General features: G+C 37.5%; 3 protein-coding genes across 4 annotated transcripts; all 3 read right to left on the bottom strand.

The window, feature by feature from the left end:
- Nucleotides 1-4,506: 4,506 nt before the first annotated feature.
- On the bottom strand, nucleotides 4,507-10,615 carry LOC113053462 (regulator of cell cycle RGCC). Its single transcript, XM_026218510.1, has 5 exons — nucleotides 10,456-10,615; nucleotides 10,190-10,363; nucleotides 7,988-8,089; nucleotides 7,846-7,908; nucleotides 4,507-5,920 (listed from the first exon to the last, which is right to left on the bottom strand). The coding sequence occupies exons 1-5, from the start codon at nucleotides 10,487-10,489 to the stop codon at nucleotides 5,913-5,915; spliced, it is 381 nt and encodes a 126-aa protein (XP_026074295.1). The 5' UTR covers nucleotides 10,490-10,615; the 3' UTR covers nucleotides 4,507-5,912.
- A 1,827-nt stretch (nucleotides 10,616-12,442) lies between these two features.
- LOC113053461 (ras-related protein Rab-33B-like) lies at nucleotides 12,443-15,544 on the bottom strand. Of its 2 annotated transcripts, XM_026218509.1 has the most exons (3): nucleotides 15,158-15,544; nucleotides 13,502-13,878; nucleotides 12,443-13,083 (listed from the first exon to the last, which is right to left on the bottom strand). In XM_026218509.1, the coding sequence occupies exons 1-3, from the start codon at nucleotides 15,410-15,412 to the stop codon at nucleotides 13,062-13,064; spliced, it is 654 nt and encodes a 217-aa protein (XP_026074294.1). In that variant the 5' UTR covers nucleotides 15,413-15,544; the 3' UTR covers nucleotides 12,443-13,061. The 2 variants fall into 2 exon arrangements, with proteins under 2 accessions (XP_026074294.1, XP_026074293.1); XM_026218508.1 differs by having other exon boundaries at nucleotides 12,443-13,878.
- An 11-nt stretch (nucleotides 15,545-15,555) lies between these two features.
- On the bottom strand, nucleotides 15,556-18,432 carry kbtbd7 (kelch repeat and BTB (POZ) domain containing 7). Its single transcript, XM_026218496.1, has one exon. It carries the CDS (start codon nucleotides 18,136-18,138, stop codon nucleotides 16,297-16,299), a length of 1,842 nt encoding a protein of 613 aa, XP_026074281.1. The 5' UTR covers nucleotides 18,139-18,432; the 3' UTR covers nucleotides 15,556-16,296.
- Between the last annotated feature and the right edge of the window lie 2,606 nt (nucleotides 18,433-21,038).

Here is a 21,038-nt window from a genome sequence, read left to right as displayed (position 1 = left end):
CCCATTACACAATTTCAACTGGCCAGGCTCAGTGATGGCTGAATGTTTGTTTAATCCCATTTTAATCTTGGGTTAACCAATGGAATGTGTTGAATATGGCACATTACGATGTAGGACATGAGAGTTTTCTTTATAAAAGTGTGTTTCCTTGGCAGAATTTGATGAGAATCTTGCAAACTTTGAGCAGCTAGTGTTCCTGAGACCTTCTCCTGTCAGGAAGCAGTATTGGGATGAGGGTGCCTCCGAGCCCTACAGCAGAGGGACATCTGATCACAATGGAGAAGGAGTCTGATTACCACACACCATCTGGGACACCACTGTATTTCACTATTGTTTTAATATTATAATGAGGAACCAGTTCGTACACAATCTTGTACACTACCTATGATGGAGAGACGCCCATTACATTATTTGTAACTACATTTAAGTAAAAAAAAAAAACTTTTTTGCTGTTTAAGGACTCATGCTTTTTGTGTGAACAATTACAGACAAATCTGAATAAAATATCATGCATGTGTTTGTGCTTCAGGAGGTTATAATATGAGGCTACTGTTAGGATGTTGTTATCTCTAAACTTTATCATATAAACTGCTGGATGTCCGTTGATAAAATGGTCGGAGTGGGGTAATTTGAGCTGACAGTCTTGGGGTAAGTTGAGCCAGTTGCTCACCCCTTCTTATGATTATAAATCCTCTTTAAATAAAACTTTTCAGAAGTCATCCATTCTATTATTCAAACCTCATGTCATTATTAGGGTCGCAGGGATCTGGATCTTAACCCAGCATCTTGAGCCACAGACGAGCAAAATCCCCGCATGAGTTTTAAGAAGTCATTTTTGTTGAATTTCTCTTCTTTTGATATAGCATGTGGTGAAAATTTTCATATATATATATATATATATATATATATATTGGTAACAGGTTGGACGCTTGAATTTAGTGAATACCAAGGTGAAGTCGTCTAAAATCTTGTGTTATCCATTTCATTCACCCATAGATCTGTAGAAACACAGAAAGACAAACAATTGTCCTCACCATTTTAATTTTCTTTTATCCCTGAATCATTTAGACAGCTAAGTATATTCCGTTGAGCTCCCGTGGTCTTTTCGGAGGTTACGTCATACCGGATTAAGCACCATATTCTGCTTTCACGCTGTTCAAAAAGGGGAAATTCTTCGTCCAGCTTTCCGCCATCCTTTCTCCCTCTGGAACCCCAGTGTCTTTCTGTGTGACCTTTGACCTGGGCTCTTTTGCCGTTCATTTGGGTGAGAGGTGGCTGTGCACATGAGGTCAGGGGAAGGACAGACACAATGGAGAGGCTGAGAGTGAGTTCCATCACTTTACATCAATGTGCCCGGGGGGCTACACACCACCATCAAACCAGTATCCCAGTGTGTGATTCCTGTGGATGTGAGGAAGGGCTAAAGATTTATAGTGTTTGGGTTATTCTGAATTCTTTCATTCATGGGATACTGGAACCACAGGAATCTCTCCTTGCTGCTGGATTCATCTGTGAATTCTGTTTTTCTTAGAAGAGGACTCATTTTAATGTGATACCCGATCTCCAGCTGTCTTTATATGGCATATGCCACATCCTCAGCCACCAGCTTCTGCACAACATGCAAAAAAAGAGCTGTCAAAACACAATTATTCCCAGCTTAATAACCAAAATGATTTAATGACCCTGAAATCCACTGAGTAGCCTTACTTCCAGTTTCTGATTTCCAGAACAGCATACTAATGTACTACTAATTTTTACCACATCTGTCTATGGCAGAAGTAGTGAGAGTAGTGCTAGCATGTTGTTGTGAACGCAGCATGAGACTGGAACTGCTTTCACATATGGCTCTATCGGTCTGGGCTTGTACATAACTGAAGAGCATGCATAACAGATAATCCATCAATGACAGATGACCATTTGACTCTCAACAACAAACCAACAAAAGAGCAGTGCTTTCACATTATGAATGCAGATCATTGTGGAACAAAAGCTGACGAATGGCCTCAATGTGCACTTAAGACAGAACAATCCACAGGCCTGTCAGTTATCCGCATGTTTAAATTTCCTGAAGTGTTTAGAGAAATTATGCGCCTGTAAGAGCATGTCAGTGCTGATGTTTCTTCAGAAAATGCTCTGATTTTCTGCACACATTCTGTCAGTGCTGACTTACTGCCAAACGTAGCATCATGGCTTCTTTCAGGGTGATCTATATCTCATGTTTGCCCCCAGCTGCTGTCACCGGAGGAAAAATCGCTAGGTTATTTCCATCTTGTTTAACACCTTGTCTAACAGTTCACAGAGAAATGTTCTGGTTTAACTGTTTAATGTCTAATGTGCTGGAACACACTGAGAGTGTATATGAGGTATGTTTACATGACAGCGATTGTAGTAAAAACAAAAGTTTTTCTTTTGTGTTTTGGTTTACAGATGACAGTGTTGTCAAAATGATCCCCATTTACATGGATACACGAAAACGAGTAAAAACGCTGTATTAATCATGCCAGGCCAGTAGTTTGTGATATCACTTCGTAAAGAAACACTACACACCTGCACACACACATTCAGATAGACTGAATGTGCAACATGACATCGCCGTTTTCACTAATTCACATTGAGACGATAATAATACCACTTTCAAAAACTTGCACAGTGAAAGCCATTTTCCATGGCCCCCTGAAACCCAGTTGTTGTGCAAATGAACTGCAAAATGGTTCCTATTACCAAATTTATGAATTGTTTGATTTGATTACTTAAAACTATTCTGCAGTGGATTTCTATGCTGGATAAAGAGTGAATGATTGCATCCAAAATTGTATATTGTAGTTTTTCTAACATTACTGTTTCATGAGGCCACATGAGAGTATTTGTGAATGGCAGACCACATGACAAAAGTAGTACGTCCGGATTACATTCGTACTATGTAGAACATACTTTTGAACAACTGAAAAGTAATTATTCATTCAAAATAAAGTGCTAACTCAGAGAGTATCCCATTTCAGAAGCAGCCTAAATTATAGGCAGCCTTTATTTTATGTGATTTTAGTCAAATGAAGGACCTATTAGTGTTCAATGCTGTTATCTTTGACATTTTAGAGCTTTAGAGGGTTAAACCATTATAACATTTACCATGCATTAAATTAACAAGCGAAATAAGTTTAATTGAACATGTCGTCACTTTGGAATTGTAAGGTTCTATCTGCCGATTCCAGATCTCCACCCATGAAAAGCAAGTGATAAATGATTTAAAAAACTGTGTGTAATTTGTGGCACAGTTAAGTTTTAGTGAATTTATCCCACATACGGACACTGTGCCAAAGTTTGATCTGATGAACTTAATGAGGCCTTGTGAGTTTCCACACAGTGAAAAATGTTGAGATAAATAATAATTTGACTGTAGTTAACAGTCTCTTTGGGAAAAAAAAGCAATAAGCCTCAAAAGGATGTTTTAGCCACGAGGAGAAGCAGAAATCCATTACCCATGATAAAGTCACTGAAACACCTTTTAGGCTTTTATTAAAAAGGCAGAATGTTGGTTACATATAATAATATTAATAATTGCAATGAACACATCTTCTGGTAGTAGTTCATTAGCAACATTTTGGTGCAATATCACAGAAAAAAAAAAACAAGATCTTTTATTAATTGTGCATGTAGCGTAAGCACTGCTCACACTTTAAGTCACTTTCAAACCAAGCAGCTTTGTGTTGATCAATTCGCATGACAAACTTGAACACAAGTGAATTCTGGGGACTTTTTTCGCCCTCACTCCCAATCATGTAAATTTCTATTTAAAAGACTGAATCGCCCACAACATTTCAGAGCAACTGTAAATGTGACCCAAACCAAAGTGTAGGGCAGATACGGTCACTACGCATCTTGGCAAATGTAATATTTAATGTGGTTTCAAGGTGTCTTTTAACATGGTTCATACTAGTCTGAGCTATTTTGTCTTAATTGCCACATACATTGTCAAGGTGCAGTCACATTTACATTTGATTTTCAAATGACACACTGGAGCATTGCCAGAACAGACATAAGTACTGGGATGTTTTATCTTCTATTCACAGCTCATAATATTGAGTTTAATGTTGAAATTATAAAGTGTCACTGAAAACCCCCCTTCATCTCACCTGCTTACAGAGGGCATGACCCTTTGTATTTCTGAGCATCTCTGACCATTATTAAGACTAGCTTGCAGTATGCAGGCCAACTCTATACTGTCTACTGTTGGTAGTACGCTGTTACATGACCTCAAGACTAACTTTGAAAATGCACAACAAATGTTTGCAAAGAAACAAATACTTTTATTCAAGCATGCATTAAATTGATCAAATGCAACAATTTACTTAAGTATGATGGCTTCCACAAAAATAAAAAAATAAAAAAATAAAATAAGCACAACCGTGTTAAACATTGATAAGAAATATTTCTTGAGCAGTATATCAGAATGATTTCTGAAGGATCATATGACTGTCACGTGGCTAATGAAAGCACACAACGCAGGAGTAAAAATCAACAAGAGAGTTCTTTAATAAACTTTCAGGCAGGAGATGGACACAAATCAACATAAATATTCAACATTAACAGCAGAACTGAGGAGCAAGGGCCAAAACACAGGGCTTAAATACTAGGGACACAAACAAGATCATTAAAGCAACACAGGTGAACGGAATGAGCTAATCAAGGGAGCATGGAAACTAGGTCAAACAGAAAACAGTGGAACAAACTAAAAGTCTATTTGTTACAGTGACACTAAAGACTGGAGTAATGATGCTTTGCAGGAATAAATTAGATTTTCAAATGTATTATTTCACAATATTACAGGTTTTACTGTATTTCTGTTCAAATAAATGCAGCATTAGTGAGCATAAGACTTCATTCAAACAACATTGTTTCTGATTCCAAACATGTTATTTAGTTATTTGGCATTTTTCTTTATTTTTTAGTGGTTTAACAATTAGCAGTCCAATCAAATAATAAATGAACATACTGTAGAGATGATCGCTTCTTCTTTAACATTATAAATGCATGGTGACTGAGCAGATCAGACAGATTTGGACACGAAGTGCTGAGGAGGTGACCAGGTGTCACATTTTCTCCTGAGCAACTGCTCACGCTCTCAAGCCCCTGCTGTGGGGTCAATCATACACACTGCTCAAGAGCTTTAGATAACTGACCCACAGCCCTGAATTAATTACTCTTACCCCTGGATTCACAGACAAGGCTTACGCTTAGTCCCAGACCAAAATGTAAGTCTGAGTTGTTACAACTGAAATAAACTCATACTGATTGATCTTAAAATATGTCAATGCCTCAGACCTTGGTGTCTTAAAGTATACCTTCTGTCCACCCTGAAAGAGAAAATACTGCAGAAACAAGCAGAAAGCTTCTGATGCTATAAGACACACAATGAAATAATGCCACGAAACATCTCGAATCTCTTTAAGACATTAGTTGTATTAAATACATGTCATATTGCTTTTCCAGTTTTCCTAATGAATTAAGAATTACGTTTATTCCCATGTGGCAGAAGAGGCTTATAGCAAGGCGACTGAGTCTAAAACAATATTTACATGAAATACAAAAATATAAATTCACAAAATGGTATTACAGATACATTTACAAGAACCGACTCTATAAAATCAAAAAAATATATTTCTATACAAAAGCGATTTAAATAATCTTACAGCTCAAGCCATTCCTGTCAAAAGAGTCTTTCTTACGCATATGTATTTGAGTTTTTGTATGGGCGTAAGTATGCACCAAGCCTTCTCGAACGGCGTCGTTCAGCATGTGAAACCCTGACCATGTCTTCTCCATCTTCACAGTGATTCAGGTTTATCAGGAGCGGTCTGGCTGGCGTCCCCCAGCGGAGCTACAGTGTGGTGGGCCCCAGTCATCCCGTCTCTTACTCACATGCCTGGAGGGAGACAAACAGGCAGGCAGAAGACATACTTAGTACATTTTTGGGTCCTTGGGTGTCAGGGTTATTCTCGGTGTGTATGCGGGTCCTCTTTTTATAGACACCCCACAATAAACACTGCAGCCCAATTAGCAAGTCTTTCACTAGCTGCCTTAACAGAAGAGCATTTAGTATCTTGGGTGACACCAATGGGAAAGATTTAAAGGTGTCTGAATTAATGTACGTATTCAAGACTAGGGTCAGAGATAGGGAGGAAAGTAAAAACAACTGTACAATATGCAAATTATGACTGCTCTCTCTGTGACATGCAATATCAGTGATGATCACCCTCTGGCTACATGGCTTTGAGTCATTGAAAGTTATCCAAATGCATTCTTCTCGGTCTCTGAGGCAAGTTACAGCACTCTAGACCGCAGGAGCGCCAAGCAAATCAACTTAAGTGTGTTAATGCGTCACTGGGGAAGAGTGTAGGAGTGTGTGCATGACTGACAGTGTGATTAGCATGACCTCAATCTTTCAATAAGAGATTGAAAACCCCTGGTGATACAAGAGTCTTGTTTCTTCCCATGATCTGTTTGTCTGATGGCTGATAAAGGAGTGGGTGATATGAAAAAAAGCATAAGCTATGAGTGTCTTAAGCTGAATTTATTTGATTTGATCTACTTGGTCAAAATACAGTAAAATAATACTGTTTAATATTAGTATAATTTAAAATATACTTTCTTTTTTGACCACATTTTAATAACTAGGCTACCATTCAAAGGTTCTGAGGTGAATTTATTATTTTTTTTAAACAGTCTCTTATCACCAAACCTCGAAAACACAAAGACAGTAATATTGAGAAGAATTTTAACAACCGTTTTAATTTTACACGCAAATGAAAAGATTGTTCATAATAATCATATTCTTAATTTATAGCTGTTTTCGCACTGATTATATTATATAACACATATTGTACTATGTTTAGTGCTGTCAAATGATTAATCCCGACTAATCGCATCCAAAATAAAAGTTTTTGTTTACATAATACTGTACAATGTATATTATCATGCATATATACTGTGAATACACAAACATACATGTAAACATTTAAGAAAAATGGTTTGGTAATATATAAAATATTAATGTTTGTGAATAATATATATATATGTATATTAAATTAAATTAAATTTATGCATTTAGCAAACACTTTTATCCAAAGCGACTTACAGTGCATTCAGGCTATCAATTTTTACCTATCATGTGTTCCCGGGGAATCGAACCCACAACCTTGCACTAGCTTGCTCTACCAGTTGAGCTACAGGAACACACACATATATACATATACATATACATATACATATACATACAAATATATATATATATATATATATACACATATACACACACAGGTATATATTTTTATATTATGTAAATATATATTATATATACATAATAAATATAGACAGTACACACACATATATTATGTTAACAATGGATGTGATTAATCGTAATTAATTGTTTGACAGCACTAATTCTGTTCATATTCATACAGCATGTGAGAGCTGTCTTATATGTGAGGGCAGAATAACTAGAGTGTGATATTTAGCAAATGAAGCGTTGACTGTTTTAAAGATGTATGCGTGATGTTGCTCAGCAACTGTAAACAAATACTGTAAACTCAGTCTCAAATTCTGTGTAAAGCACCCATCAATACGTATGTCCTCATCTGGGATGTTTCAACACTTCAATTACGTAAAATAGTCCTACCCACTTAAAATATATCTGCCACAATATATATAGCATTTCTTCCATTTATATAATGTCATACCATTTAGCCCTTGCTATAAACATACAAGAAAAATAAAATGCAGCATGTTTTTTAAACAACCCTGAATGAAACAGTCATTTTTGTCGTTATATCCACATCCCTCCACACTTACTTGCTAATGTTTTGTCAAGGTCAGCAATAAAGTCCTCCAGCTCTTTAGTGTCTCCAAGTTTAGCTAAAGAAGACAATATACAGTTGATCAACACGGACTCATTAGCATTAAATATGTAAAAAACAAACCTATTTTAACTCACGTTTAGGAGATGTGACCAAAGGACTGTTTGATGAGGGGGAGAAGACGCTGGGAGAGTTGAGCTTCTCCTCACTGAAGCTGAAACTGCTCAAGGACTCTGCACCTGTTACACCAGGAAAGAAAGAGACAGAGGAAGTCAGAAATGAAAAACCGACGCTTCCTGTATGTGTACAGCACACTGCCTTATCTAACACCACCACAACAGGTTGGTAACAACAACCCCAAAATCTGTCGCAATCTATCGTGATAAACACAGAGAGCAAGTAAAAAGCAATACTCCGATGCAAATACAATGGAGCAGAACTGTGTAGAATTAAAGCCCATTCACACCCGAGTTGATGACTGTAATGATTACTGTAACAGTAGTTTTAAAACTCATTGGAAGTCCACATCAACAGAAAAAGCCTACTATGTCACTTGCAACATCTGTGCACTTTTCCTTGCCGAGAGCACTGAAATTCAAGGGACAACTGGAAAAACTCGAACACTTAAAAGTCTATAGTATTCACTTGTGTTGAGTCGCCACTTAATGCCTAATGTAAAAGCAGTGGAGCAGCACTGCTCTCTACCACACAGGCTTGCCAAACATGTGCAGTGACCCATAACCGAAGGGGGTAGGGGGTTAAACTGAGCTAGTAGAGCGGGTTGAGTTTGTAATCAATGCATGCCCAGCCTCTCTCTCACGAGCACACTTTCAAAGCGTGTTCAACCGTGACCCACCCTCGAGCAGGTTCATTTCAAGCCAAAGATCTGAGCCAGTGCACCACACTCTATCTTAAAATACTTTGTTTCCACATTCTTAGCCCCTCTCGACGTTAAAGGCAAAGCAGGCATGCTATTACACGGACGCTCAACTTTTCCCAGCGCCTCAGTCATTAGATCCTCTCGCCTGTGGCCTTCAGCACGTCAGCTGGTGAAACGGGCAAGTATCCACTCGGATGACACTGACTGCATAAGAGGTTTTAAACCCTAAAAATCTGTCAAACAGTCATAAATCAGAACAGCTAAATATGCTTTTGAAAAAGAAGTGTGCTTGATTGTACTGAATGCACACTTGAAGATCAAATCTTAAAAGTATATATTTAAAATGTTGCACTTGCAGCTAATAAAATACTAATTAAATTGAAGTGCACTTAAGTGTAAGAGTACATTTCTAAACACACTCTTTAAAAGTGCACTTTGTAATATTGTCAAATTCAGAAGTTTTACTTTAATCATCGAGATTTATAACTCTTGTTTTATGCTGATGTGCTGACTAAGCATATGTAACATACTTGATCTTCATTTTAGTAGTGTTATTTAATATTTCATTTAAAGTTAATATATAATCTAAATGCACATGCGTAATTATAAATATATTCAACTTAAACTGCATTGAATAATATTTTTTATCTATAATATAATTTCATTCCAATTAGCATGCATCTGAATGTCTGAAAACATTACATTCAGTTCACACTTAAGTATATTGTTTTAAAGCATACTGTTTATGTCATAAATATTCTTTTTAAAAGTATGCAAAAGTGTACTCTCTTTTTCTCAAGGATATGCTCGAGAAGAAAGGAGAAAATGCTTCCTTCATTGATGTTTTGTCCAGTGTAAAGTCCTGAAGCAAAACCGCTTGAAATTAAGTACAATGGCAAGTGTGACAAAATGCCATAAGCCTTGATTGGATCCAAAATGCAGTTGCACAGATCCTTGAAGGCGAGCGACTACAGGGCACCAGAGGATGGTTTATTATGCAAGCACAGAGTCTGTCACGTTCCCTGTTTGTTCCAGAAGGCAAGGGTGGGGTAAAGTGATCACTTGGTGCTTAACCATTAAACATGAGAACAGTTCAAGAAAAAAGTGAAAAGTGAGCCTTTCTATGCATCAACAAGCAATCAAACACAACCCTTTCACACTCCTTCCTCAGACTCTGGATGCATCCCATCAGTACTTCATCACACAAGGAGGTTTGGATATAATGGGATTCAGGTTAAGAAAAAAACAGTGTTTACATTAAAATCGAAACCCTTAAGTCTCCACAAAACGTCTGAGAGGGGCTCTGTCTGTCTGCTATTGGCTGGAGAGTTAACCCTTCATGCTGTGCTCAGATCCAGACTGTCTCTGGGTTTCTGGCAGGCTTTGACTGAACTTCTGAACTTCTGTAATAATAAAACACCTCGAAACCTCACGCACGCACGCACGCACGCGCACTCACTCTCGGCGTCGCTGATGCCGCTGTCGCTGACGCTCGCGCTGCTCCGTCTCTTCATGGTTCTCAAGTGCTCATCATATCTGAAGTGTCGCTTCTCCACAGGAGACGAGAAGTCCTCGATGACCGCGTCGAATTCACACAACACAGCGTTCAGATCGCCAACGTCCTCAAGAAAGGCTGGAAAAACCATTATATATATATATATAAAAAAAACTATCACCTAACAGTGTTGTTATTATTAACAGTATTATGAAAAATATTTGACTTACATTTGTTCTGTGACTTCATCTTTGGAGACTTCATCTTCTGTAGTCCTTGTGTGTTAAACTCCGATATAAGACAGATCTCCTCTCGTTAATGCACGGGCTGTGTCTTGCTCCTGAGCTCGTGAGTGCGCGCGCTGTGCCCGGTGGGGTGTTTAAATATCGCCCGCGCTGAGAGAGGCGTGGACGTGAGGAACGCGTCGCTACTGAGACGCTCGTGCCTGTTTTAGCTTTCCCTGTGACTGGCGTCATTGCTCTCTGAACTGTGTGTTTGTAAACAGCTACAGTACTACTTTATTTTTAACCGTAACTCCATCGTCGGCAGCCTTGTGCGATGACTTCACGCGATGCAAAGTTTTACCAGCAATACAGTAAAGAAGTTACAGGAAAAATGGCTTACTGTGTAAGTGTGTAATGTCATATGGCATGAAAATATATCTAAAGATGCACTGCAGTTCAAAAAGTCTTCAGGAATGTCGACATGGGAAAATGTTCATTCTTCACGCTTTGTTTCATGTTGTATGATGGTAAACTGTAAAGTGTTGGCCGGGAACAAGACAGACAGAAGCAATAAATAAATAGATATGTATCGTACATAAAATATACAGGAAATAAACATAATGTAATTTAATCATTTATATAAACGGTTAGTTCGATTCCTCGAATCTGATTGGTCAGCAGTTGTGTTTTATTCACGATAAAGCACAGACCGCTTCACCCAACGGTTCTGTGCATCACTTAGCAACACCCTTAGCAACCAGCCTTAGCAACATAAACAATCAATAATAGTATGTAACACACACATCTAATCATTATATTAGTATATGATTAGTATATAGTTTTACAATAGTGTAATTATTATTTTCTCCTTTATTTTCCCCCAAAATAATTTATTTTGCAATGTAGAATATAAATGTGATATACTCCAGAAGTACTTGGTGCTTCATCAAATATTGTAATATTTTTAATGTACAGTACAGTATGTTTTCATCAACATAAATACAATTACATATAAAGAGCAAAGTCATATAGGATTAAAGGTCAAAGGTCAGGATGATGGGTTGGATGAAAAACACAATGCTTTATGTCTGTATAACCCATTCTTTTTGTGTTTTTTTTTTTTTTTTTGGTTTTAAATTCGAAGTATTTCCATTTACTGTCAAGTCTAATCCTTTTACTGTCATTCACATATTTCCTAAACTGATCTGGTCCAAGATTCTGCAGACATCTGCTGGTGACTAAATGTCTGTGCACTCATCATATTTATTCGTGGCAAAGTTAGATTTTTATTGAGTGTGTTCAAACACAGGAATAATTTGTTATTGATTCCAGAATATTCCATACCTTCCATTTCAGAACATTTAGACTGATTCAAACTTTAAATGTCAGTTTATGTTTAAGAAATCTGTACAATCGTTGACTACTATGCTGAATGTGACAGGAAAAATACTGTCAGTAGGAAATTTTATAAGGCCAAATAATACCTTTGAGGCCTAACTGCGTAATCATATATAGGGCTAAAACCTGCTTTATGTTATTTTTAGAGGGACTGGGATTCATCACTTGCAAAACAGTTCTTCGCACCTCTAGTGCTGGAGTTAAAAGGTAGACACATGGTAGAACAAGACGTGTGTTTGCAGCTGCACTTGCCTGCTGGTTTAGGGTTTAAGTGGACTTGGAAGGGGTCAAAGACGACACGTACTGCCTGAGAGGGGGTCTGTTCAGTTCACTAGGATTTGCTAAATGTTGCTGTCGAGAAAGAGAGAGAGAGAAAAAAAAAACGGTTTTGTAAAGACTGTACTTGCTGAGAGTAATTTCCAACTGAAATAAATAAATAAAAATAAAACTAGAAGAATTGACTAGTCACTACAGAAACATGACTTTTACAATGTTCCTGATTTTCGATAACTTTGGGAATCCTGGTCTTAATCTTTACATTTTAAAATCCCTCTTTGATCCTGCTGATCACAGCTGTTATAAGATAGATACAATATATCAAAATACTTACTTTATTGCACATTTTATTTTCATATTCACTTTCAAAACACTTCTGACAGTCACTCCAAACTACACAATCACATTTTCTCTCTCAAGTACAACAAATTATACATGATGCTGAATAATCCAGACAAACTTAACCTCAATTTAAAGTGCAATACATTCCCTGTTTTCCAAATGAACGTTTTAAAAAAAACCAAATTAAATCATGTTGAAGTCTTATTGAAGCATGGGTTTGCTTGTAAAAGACATCAAACACATCACAAATGCATTGAGGATATAACTGCTCATATTTATAATAAAGTGTGCTTTGCTTTCCCTTGTTTCTAATCGAATTGTTTTGTAGTTCATAATGCTCTGAAATAATGCCTTGACAGTTGCGCCCACTAGTGTTCATGATGGAGTCAGTTATAGCTTAACTTGTGCATTACACCCTTTATACAGTCTATGATTACACCACAGTTTCGATTGAGTTTGCATATAATATATGCTTTCAAATTAAAATTTTCAAATGAAGCACAGAGTAAATATAATAATAATTATCTGTAACCATAAACATACCAGAAAGCTGACGGTGCACAATAATCAGAATGTGTTTCTGATACGTCAGACCTTTAGAAGTTTCCCCATAGCAACCTGAAGTTATAATGATAGATCCATACACATTAAATGTGACCGTGAAACAACATGCAAAGTTATTACAGACTGAAAATATCATAACAGGATTTTCATGTCATTGAGCGTGTTTCTGAAGCGTTAATAACACTCTTAAATAACAGAAAGACATATAACCATCACTTGCTTCATAATATGTGGTTAAACAAAACAAAACCTTCATAATTTTCTACTGTAAACTGCATATGCACCAAATGAAATCCTATAGAGATATACTGTACTGTATATCTCCCAATCACTCTTTATGTCTTATCTTAATTCAGAACGTCACCCTAATTTATTGCATTCAACTTTATGGGCCAAAGGGCATTAGCATTAGCATAAACAGAGTGAGTTCTCCTGTTCCTCAGCGAGCTGTATGAAGCTGCTCTCACTCAACTGTTTCAGTCTCAGGGGCTTGTGATTCTTCAGCCTGTAGGCCAGCGTGAGGAAAATGGCATCGACATGCTCTTTTTCCGCAGGGTCTCTTGCAGACGTCTCAAAAAGCGGGAAGTTGTAGTTATCAGCCAGTCGCTGAGCTAAAAACGTGGACACCTCTCTCATTCCTCTCAAGTCACATTTGTTTCCAACTAGTATGCGTGGGACCATGGGGGGGACTGAGTGACGGCTGCACTCCTCAATCCACTCGGGAAGACTCTCAAATGAAGGCAGACTGGACACGTCGTACACAAAGATGATAGCATGCACGTTTCTGTAGTAGTGCTCCACCATACTCTTCCTGAAGCGCTCCTGTCCCGCCGTGTCCCAGATCTGCAACTGAGAATGAGAATGCAATTATGATCATTGTAGATATTATAAGACCAGGACTAATCGTCATTAAGATCTCAGCAGTTTTGAGCCCTATTATACACGTGATATAAATGAGTGAACTTACATGTGACATATACACACTGCTGTTACTGAGAGTTTGGGATAAGTATTTTTTATGTGTTTTAAAGAAGTATCTTTTGGTCATCATGACTGCATTTATTTGATTAAAAATACAGAAGAAACAGTAATACTGTAAAATATTATTACCATTTAAATAGAGCTTTTCTACTTTAAAATATTAATAATTTATTTGATGCAAAGCTGTATTTCGAGCATCATTACTCCAGTCTTCAGTGTCACATGATCCTTCAGAAATCATTCTGATTTATTATCAACATAGGAAACGGTTGATCTGCTTTATTTTTTTTCTGGAAACTGTGATACTTTTTTTCAGGATTATTTGATGATTAAAGTAAAAAAAAATAATAATAATATATATATATATATATATATATATATATATATATATATATATATATATATATATATATATATATTTAAAATATAGAACATATAAGTAATTATTGTCCCTTTTTGTTTTTTAGCAATTTAACACATCCTTTCTGAATAAATCAATAATTTATTTAAATAAATAAAAAATCACTAACCCAAAAACTTTTGAAAAGTATATTGTTAAGAGAAAATAATAATAAACACTGTTCTTTTTAACTTTATTCATCCAAAAATTATGAAACATTATCACAGTTTACCAGAAAAATATGAAGCAGAACAACTGTTTCCAATTTTAATAATAAAACCTCATATTAGAATGATTTCTGAAGGATTATGTGACTCTGAAGACTGGAGTAATGATGCTGAAAATTCAGCTTTACATCACAGCAATAAATTATATTTTTAACTATATTCAAATATAAAACTATTATTGCAATAATATTTCACAATATTAGGTTTTTTTTGTATTTCTGAACAAGCAAATGCAATCAAACGTTGATGAGCAGAAAGGATTTCTTGAAAACACATTAAAAATCTTCCATATCAATAACTTTTGAACAGCAGTGTATTTTTTTTTTTTTTTACAGAATACAAATCGCATTAAAAGAATACAAATTCATGCAATCAGTTATAATGCTCTACTTAAACAAAACGACACCATTTAAAATAAATAAAGTTCCGTTTGTCTGAACGGATAACAGTCCGTACATTGTGAAGATGAGAGGCATATAAACACTCGTTCTTTGTGATTTGTGAAATATACTCTCCTTACCTTTATGTTTTCTCCATCAAGTTGAATGGTTCTCTGCCTGAAATCTACTCCGATTGTTGCCTCGGGATTTTGGAGAAATTTACCACCGCAAAAGCGGTAAGTTAGACTCGTCTTTCCAGCATTTGAATCCCCAATGACTATTATCTTAAAAACCCTCTCCTGAGCACTGTCATATTCCTGACACGACTCTTTGGCCAGACTGTCTCTTGTGTAAATCGAGGCGAAATCATTGTTGTCCGTTGTGTTTTCTTCCATATCTCCGATACTCGGGAAATATCGCGAGAGGATAAGAACGAGATCTTAACGAGACCTTTGCTCATGTATATATATAAAAAAAACACAGTCTACGGTAAAAACGTCTGAAGTTTAAGAAAAAAGGAAAACAATGAATAAAGCGATTTATATAAAGTATAAACAGACTTTATTAACAGGACAAACCCTATAAATTAGATTACACAAACGTGATAATTTAACAGACAACTATAACAATTAAACAACAATAAACATAAGGAACATAAACAGGTAAATTGAGGGAAGGTGCAAATGGGCTAATCTTTCAAAGCTGTAGATATCGTGTTTTTATTAATAGCGGAATAATAAGGTGTAGTTATAGCATACTTGAGAGGAAATTAAAAATGTGTAACATGGCAAATACTCCATCTTTCCTGAAGTGGTTGATCTTAATAATGTATCTAAACTAAAAAATAAATAAATTGCCCCTACATCACCTCAACAAACAAGGCCTTTATATTTGAAGTAAACCTCATTATCATTAAACTGCACCATTGATATTAAATAAAACTGAACATTTCTTTTATCATTATAAACCTTGAGACCATGTTTTCTTCAAGAGGGGCTGTTTGCCCCCTTGTACCCTGTTCAAGAATCCCAGCGCAATACTGCTCTTTATTTAGTCAAAATACTAGCAATTGTTTGCTTGCACCTCTCTAATAATCCTGAGACAAGGTATCATTCACTGGCCATGTATCATGAAGGTAAGCATGTGTTTAATAATACTCATCATAACAGCGTGGATTTCAAGTAGGTTATACAGGCTAATCATTTCAACACCTGCATGTTCACGTATGGCTCGATTACACATCTTTTCACGCTCTATCTGACTCTGCAGAACTACATTGCTACCAGTTTTCATCTGAAAATGAGCTTGAGCTCCCGGAGTCAGAGTCTGCGTCCGTCAATCCGTCGAAGTCCCAGTCTGCACTGGAGCCGCTGTCGTCATCCTCCTCCGAGATGAAATTCTGACCGGACCCCAAGCATGTGGTATAGACCCGGGCCGAGAGGCTTATGGATCCAAACGACAATCCAAACATGGTGGCCACGTTTTTCCATGAGTCCTGAGTGGGATCGTATTCGTGTATCACCAGCCTGTTTTTGCTGTGATGGACTATTGCAATTGTTAGAAGCAGCAGTTTGCTGTTGTGTTGCACAACTTGGTAGTTGAGAGCGCTGCTGTCGATGGGAATGTCTCCGATCCGTCGCCATTCTCCTCGAGCCGGGTTATAAGCTTTGACCACGGGGATATCGCACAAACATATAATCTCCTCCTGAAAAACACAAGCTTTGTGGAGTTTGCTGCGTTTCAGAGAGCCCCGCTGGATCCAGAGGCTTTTCTTCGGCTCGTAGCTAAGCATCCTCCTCTTGTTCACCACATAAAGCCGCTCGTTTATCGTCACAACCTGCATCTTTCCCAAAGAATGCGGCAAGGGTGCCACAAAACCCCATTGGTTCCTCTGAATGCTGTAGCATTCAACTTCCTTGAGCCTGGCGTCCGATACCGGATCTCTGCCTCCCAGAACATACAGATGCCCGTCGAGGTACCCCATGTACGAGTGAACTCTTCTGAGAAGTCTTTCCGCAAGCTCCTGCCAGCAATTCAACAGAGGGTTGAAGACCCAGAAGTGCTTGGACAGGTGCGAGGCGAGATACAGACTGTTCTCCGGCGTGGTGCAGACCAAAAACGTCTCCATGGGAGAGCGTTTGAAGTTCTGATTGGTGAGGTTGATGACCGGGGATGCCATAGAATAGATGTCATCCGTATAGGGGTCATAACACATGAACGGCTCATTAGGCCGTCCGAAGAAAAGCACCATTTCTTTTGCACTCTTGCCGACTCTTTGTTTGGCAGCATGTACACTCTTTGATATCGTAGCGCTCGGCTCATCGAGGACATTCGCAAGATACTTCTTTATAGAAGGCTTTGATTTCAGGCCTTCTAGATAAACCCTGTCTTTCTCTGAAAACAAAGCCCACCGCACACATCTGAGGACCTGAAGCGCATCTTCAGCATCCGGATTGTGCGGATTATTCTCAATCCACTGTATCGCGAACGAACACACTTTGCGTTCGCAGTCGACGTCCAGAGAGTCCAGTGTGAGGATCTCTGTGATCTGCTTCAGGTCCAGCTCACAAAGCTCTCTCGCGCTCGCACCGAGCTGGACGAAGTTCTTCGCGATGAACGCCTGAGCTTTGCTCTTCAACTCTAGATTGTCAAAGGTGTCGGCGAACTTCAAAACCCCTGCACAGTTAGAAAGGTCCAGCCGTCTTGTCATGAAGTTTGCGCACGCTTGCCGGATATACTCCAGCTGCAGCATGTTGGCAGCTGCGTAAAGCCTTTGCACATTGGCTTCGGTGACCGTGACTTTGCCAGTGTAGCAGTAATCGATTATGACTGCCATTGAATGGGCGTCCACATCATGAATGGTGACACTTCGCTGCGTGCTCTCATACAGTCCTCCGGTAAACATGCTCTTGAAATACGGGCTCGCGGCTGCCAGTATATTTCGGTTGCACTGGAAAACTTTCCCTGAGGAGACACTTTGCTCCGGGTCTGGCTCCACTTTGATAGTCACGTCGACTAACAGCTGCGAGTCGTAGAATAATTTCAGCTCTCTCATCAAACTTGACGCGTGATTCGTGTCCTCGAGCTCCTCCGGACCACCGAAGCAGTTCACCGAGGCCATGTCGAGCCCCGTGCTCTCCGTGTAACGTTAAATCCCGTCGGTTCGCGGCGGCATCAAATCTCCCTCAGCTCTCAAAGTGTCATGAAAACAACAAGCTGTGGGCTGCAGGTACCGCTTCTGTGTTGCCTGGCAATTCAGACATGTTTCATGAATGAAACGCGGGCCTTTTTTCCGCTGTACGAGATTATTTTAGGACTAAGGATCGTCCGTCCCGATTCATTTCATGTCGCTCGGATTTTGATCTTGAGTGTTCGACGCTGCGTGCCTCACTCAAACGTGCTGTCTCTGAGCTGCTGCGGAGCACGGCGCTGATTGGTCACTTCGGCTACGTCGCAAAGTCTGATAAAGCGCCTGCATAGACAGCATTTCTAGGCAGCGCAGACTCTCAGTGTGATATCAGAAATGCTGCGACCCAACTGTGTCTTCTAGATAGGCAGCTCACTATGATTAGAGACGTGGCCAATCTCAGCGCTCTGTATTAAGTTCGGTTGACCTGCTAAAGCTTTGTTCACAATGACAAGCCTCAATAATATATATAAATATAGATTTAGCCACAAATATTAAATAGTCTTTTTAAATAGGGGTTGTGGATGAGGAGAATACCCCCTGACAATTTTAAGCGCTTTGAGTGCTTAGAAAAGCGCTATATAAATGTAAGGAGTTATTATTATTATTAATAAAGTATTGTATTAAAGTATGTAGTTCGTGAATTCATGACATTTTTGGTTTTGTTTGTTTCATCATATGTAAATTCATGTCCCAGTCACATTTTCTTGATTAAATAAACATTACTTACACTATCAGAAAAAAAGAAACAAACAAACAACAACAACAACAATATTTTATATTTTTAAATTTACAATGTTATCAGTATTCTGTTTATTAAAGCCAAGTATGAATCTCATCAAGTTAGTGTTTTAAGCATTTTACATTTATTCCAAAACAATATATTTTACTGGGGAACTTATGTTCAGCTATTATTTTTAATAGTTAACTTTGAAGTATTAAGTACTGAAGTATTTTTGAATTTTACCAATGAGCAATATACTACATTTTTATCACAGAATAAAACAGAAGATATATTTTCTAGTTTCTGAAGGCTGAAATAAATGATATGTAAATTAGCACTGCATTATTCATATACTTATGTATTACCTGGAGAAGACTTGGAAACAGGGCCGCTGCTGACCAAATGGCTGCCCTAAGCAGGATTGTATTGTTGTACCCCCCATCAAATATTATGGAAGTAAAAACAACAACAACAAAAAAATGAATCCTCCTGAGACCCAGCTTTTGCCTCTGTAGTGGACATTATATTTTAGTGAATTTCTCTGAGACCTCACATGCCACAGTTTTTCTGGTTATCATGTAAAGGGGCACATTCAGGGCTTTCCAGAAATACCAAATGATTGGAGGTTGCACCATGAACTCTTCCTCTCCTTGGTTATTAAAAATAGCTACATTAGTTTAGTGATAAAATGTACATCCTTATAGAAATATGATAATATGTTGTAATTATAATTTAAATATGATGAATTTACAAATTGTGTGTCATAAATACACATCTCAGGAAAATGTTTACGGGGCTTCAAATCAAAATATGACTTCCTGTTATGAAACAGGTCATCATTTTATACATGTCGACTGTAGAGGACACCAGGATTAAAATCATGTCTATTATGCATTTTGGGAGACTGAAAAAGAATTGCATATGAAAACAAACTATATAGCAATATCCCTAAGAAATATTAGATATTATTATGAAAATCTGTCCATTTACTACTCCCATTATTGCACTTCTTTTTTCTACATGCTGTTCCAACAAGCGCTAAATTAGTTACAGTGTATACATAAGATTTTTGGTCAGTAGCCTAAACAAGGATTTCATCGTCCTGTCAAGCAGCAATTACATGGCCTTTGGCTCCCTTTGGAGGTATTTGTAATAACATGTAGTGTACATATATTGATTATTTTGTATTAGCCTACATTATGTATTTTAACAGCCTAATTAAACGATCATTATTGCCTCATTGTTTTTATATAATTCATTTAAAGTAATTTTCAAGGCTATTGTTGGCTTGGGTCAGTTTTTATAACCAAAAATTATTATTTGAATTAAAACGGTTATTCTTGCTAAAACCATGGGTAGTTTTTGTAGAGGAACCTGGAAACTCAAGAGAGAGTATTAGATGGGTCGGTGGTGGTGAAATTATTTCTGACTTTAAACATGTTATTAGTGTAAACAGCCAAAAATAAGGTTCACAGGATTATGAATGTGCCTGAAATTTATGCACGGGGTTCGTTTTCACCTATTTCTTAGTTAATTTTCCTCGTGAGACATGAATAACTTGAATCATAGGCATAAGGTGAACTCTAAGCCTATGCTAGTCTAATAATTAAGCACATCAAAAACCCATCTTATTAGGCAGGTAACAAATATGGGTGTCATGCCATTAAATATTTGTTTAATAGGGCTACTACTCAATTTGTATCTAACGTAATCACAGCTTAATAAAAATGTAAGATACTAATTATAACGCTTTCATTTACAATTCAAACGGTGAGTAAATGATATAGAAAGCGAGGGAAAAAAAACATTACATTATTATACATTATTGCTTACTTCAGTCTAGCACAAATTTACACACACTCCCTCTCTCAAAAAAAAAAAAAAAAAAAAAACTCTCTATAATAAATGAAGCTGTCTGCGCTGTGAAATGAATCTCTTACTTACATTGTAAGTACTTTTGTACTTTGTTGTGTATATGATGAAAGTATTCGCCAGATAACATAATTCAGTCAGCGAGCGCTGCGTTTCAGCGATGACTCATCTGAACGCTTTTGATTGGTCATTGCATTCATAAACTCAACGGAGTCGTGTGTGATTGGTTGTAATGCAT

Source organism: Carassius auratus, chromosome 34 (assembly GCF_003368295.1).
Source record: "Carassius auratus strain Wakin chromosome 34, ASM336829v1, whole genome shotgun sequence".
NCBI classification, from domain to species: Eukaryota; Metazoa; Chordata; class Actinopteri; order Cypriniformes; family Cyprinidae; genus Carassius; species Carassius auratus.
This window is presented reverse-complemented; position numbering and strand designations above follow the sequence as displayed.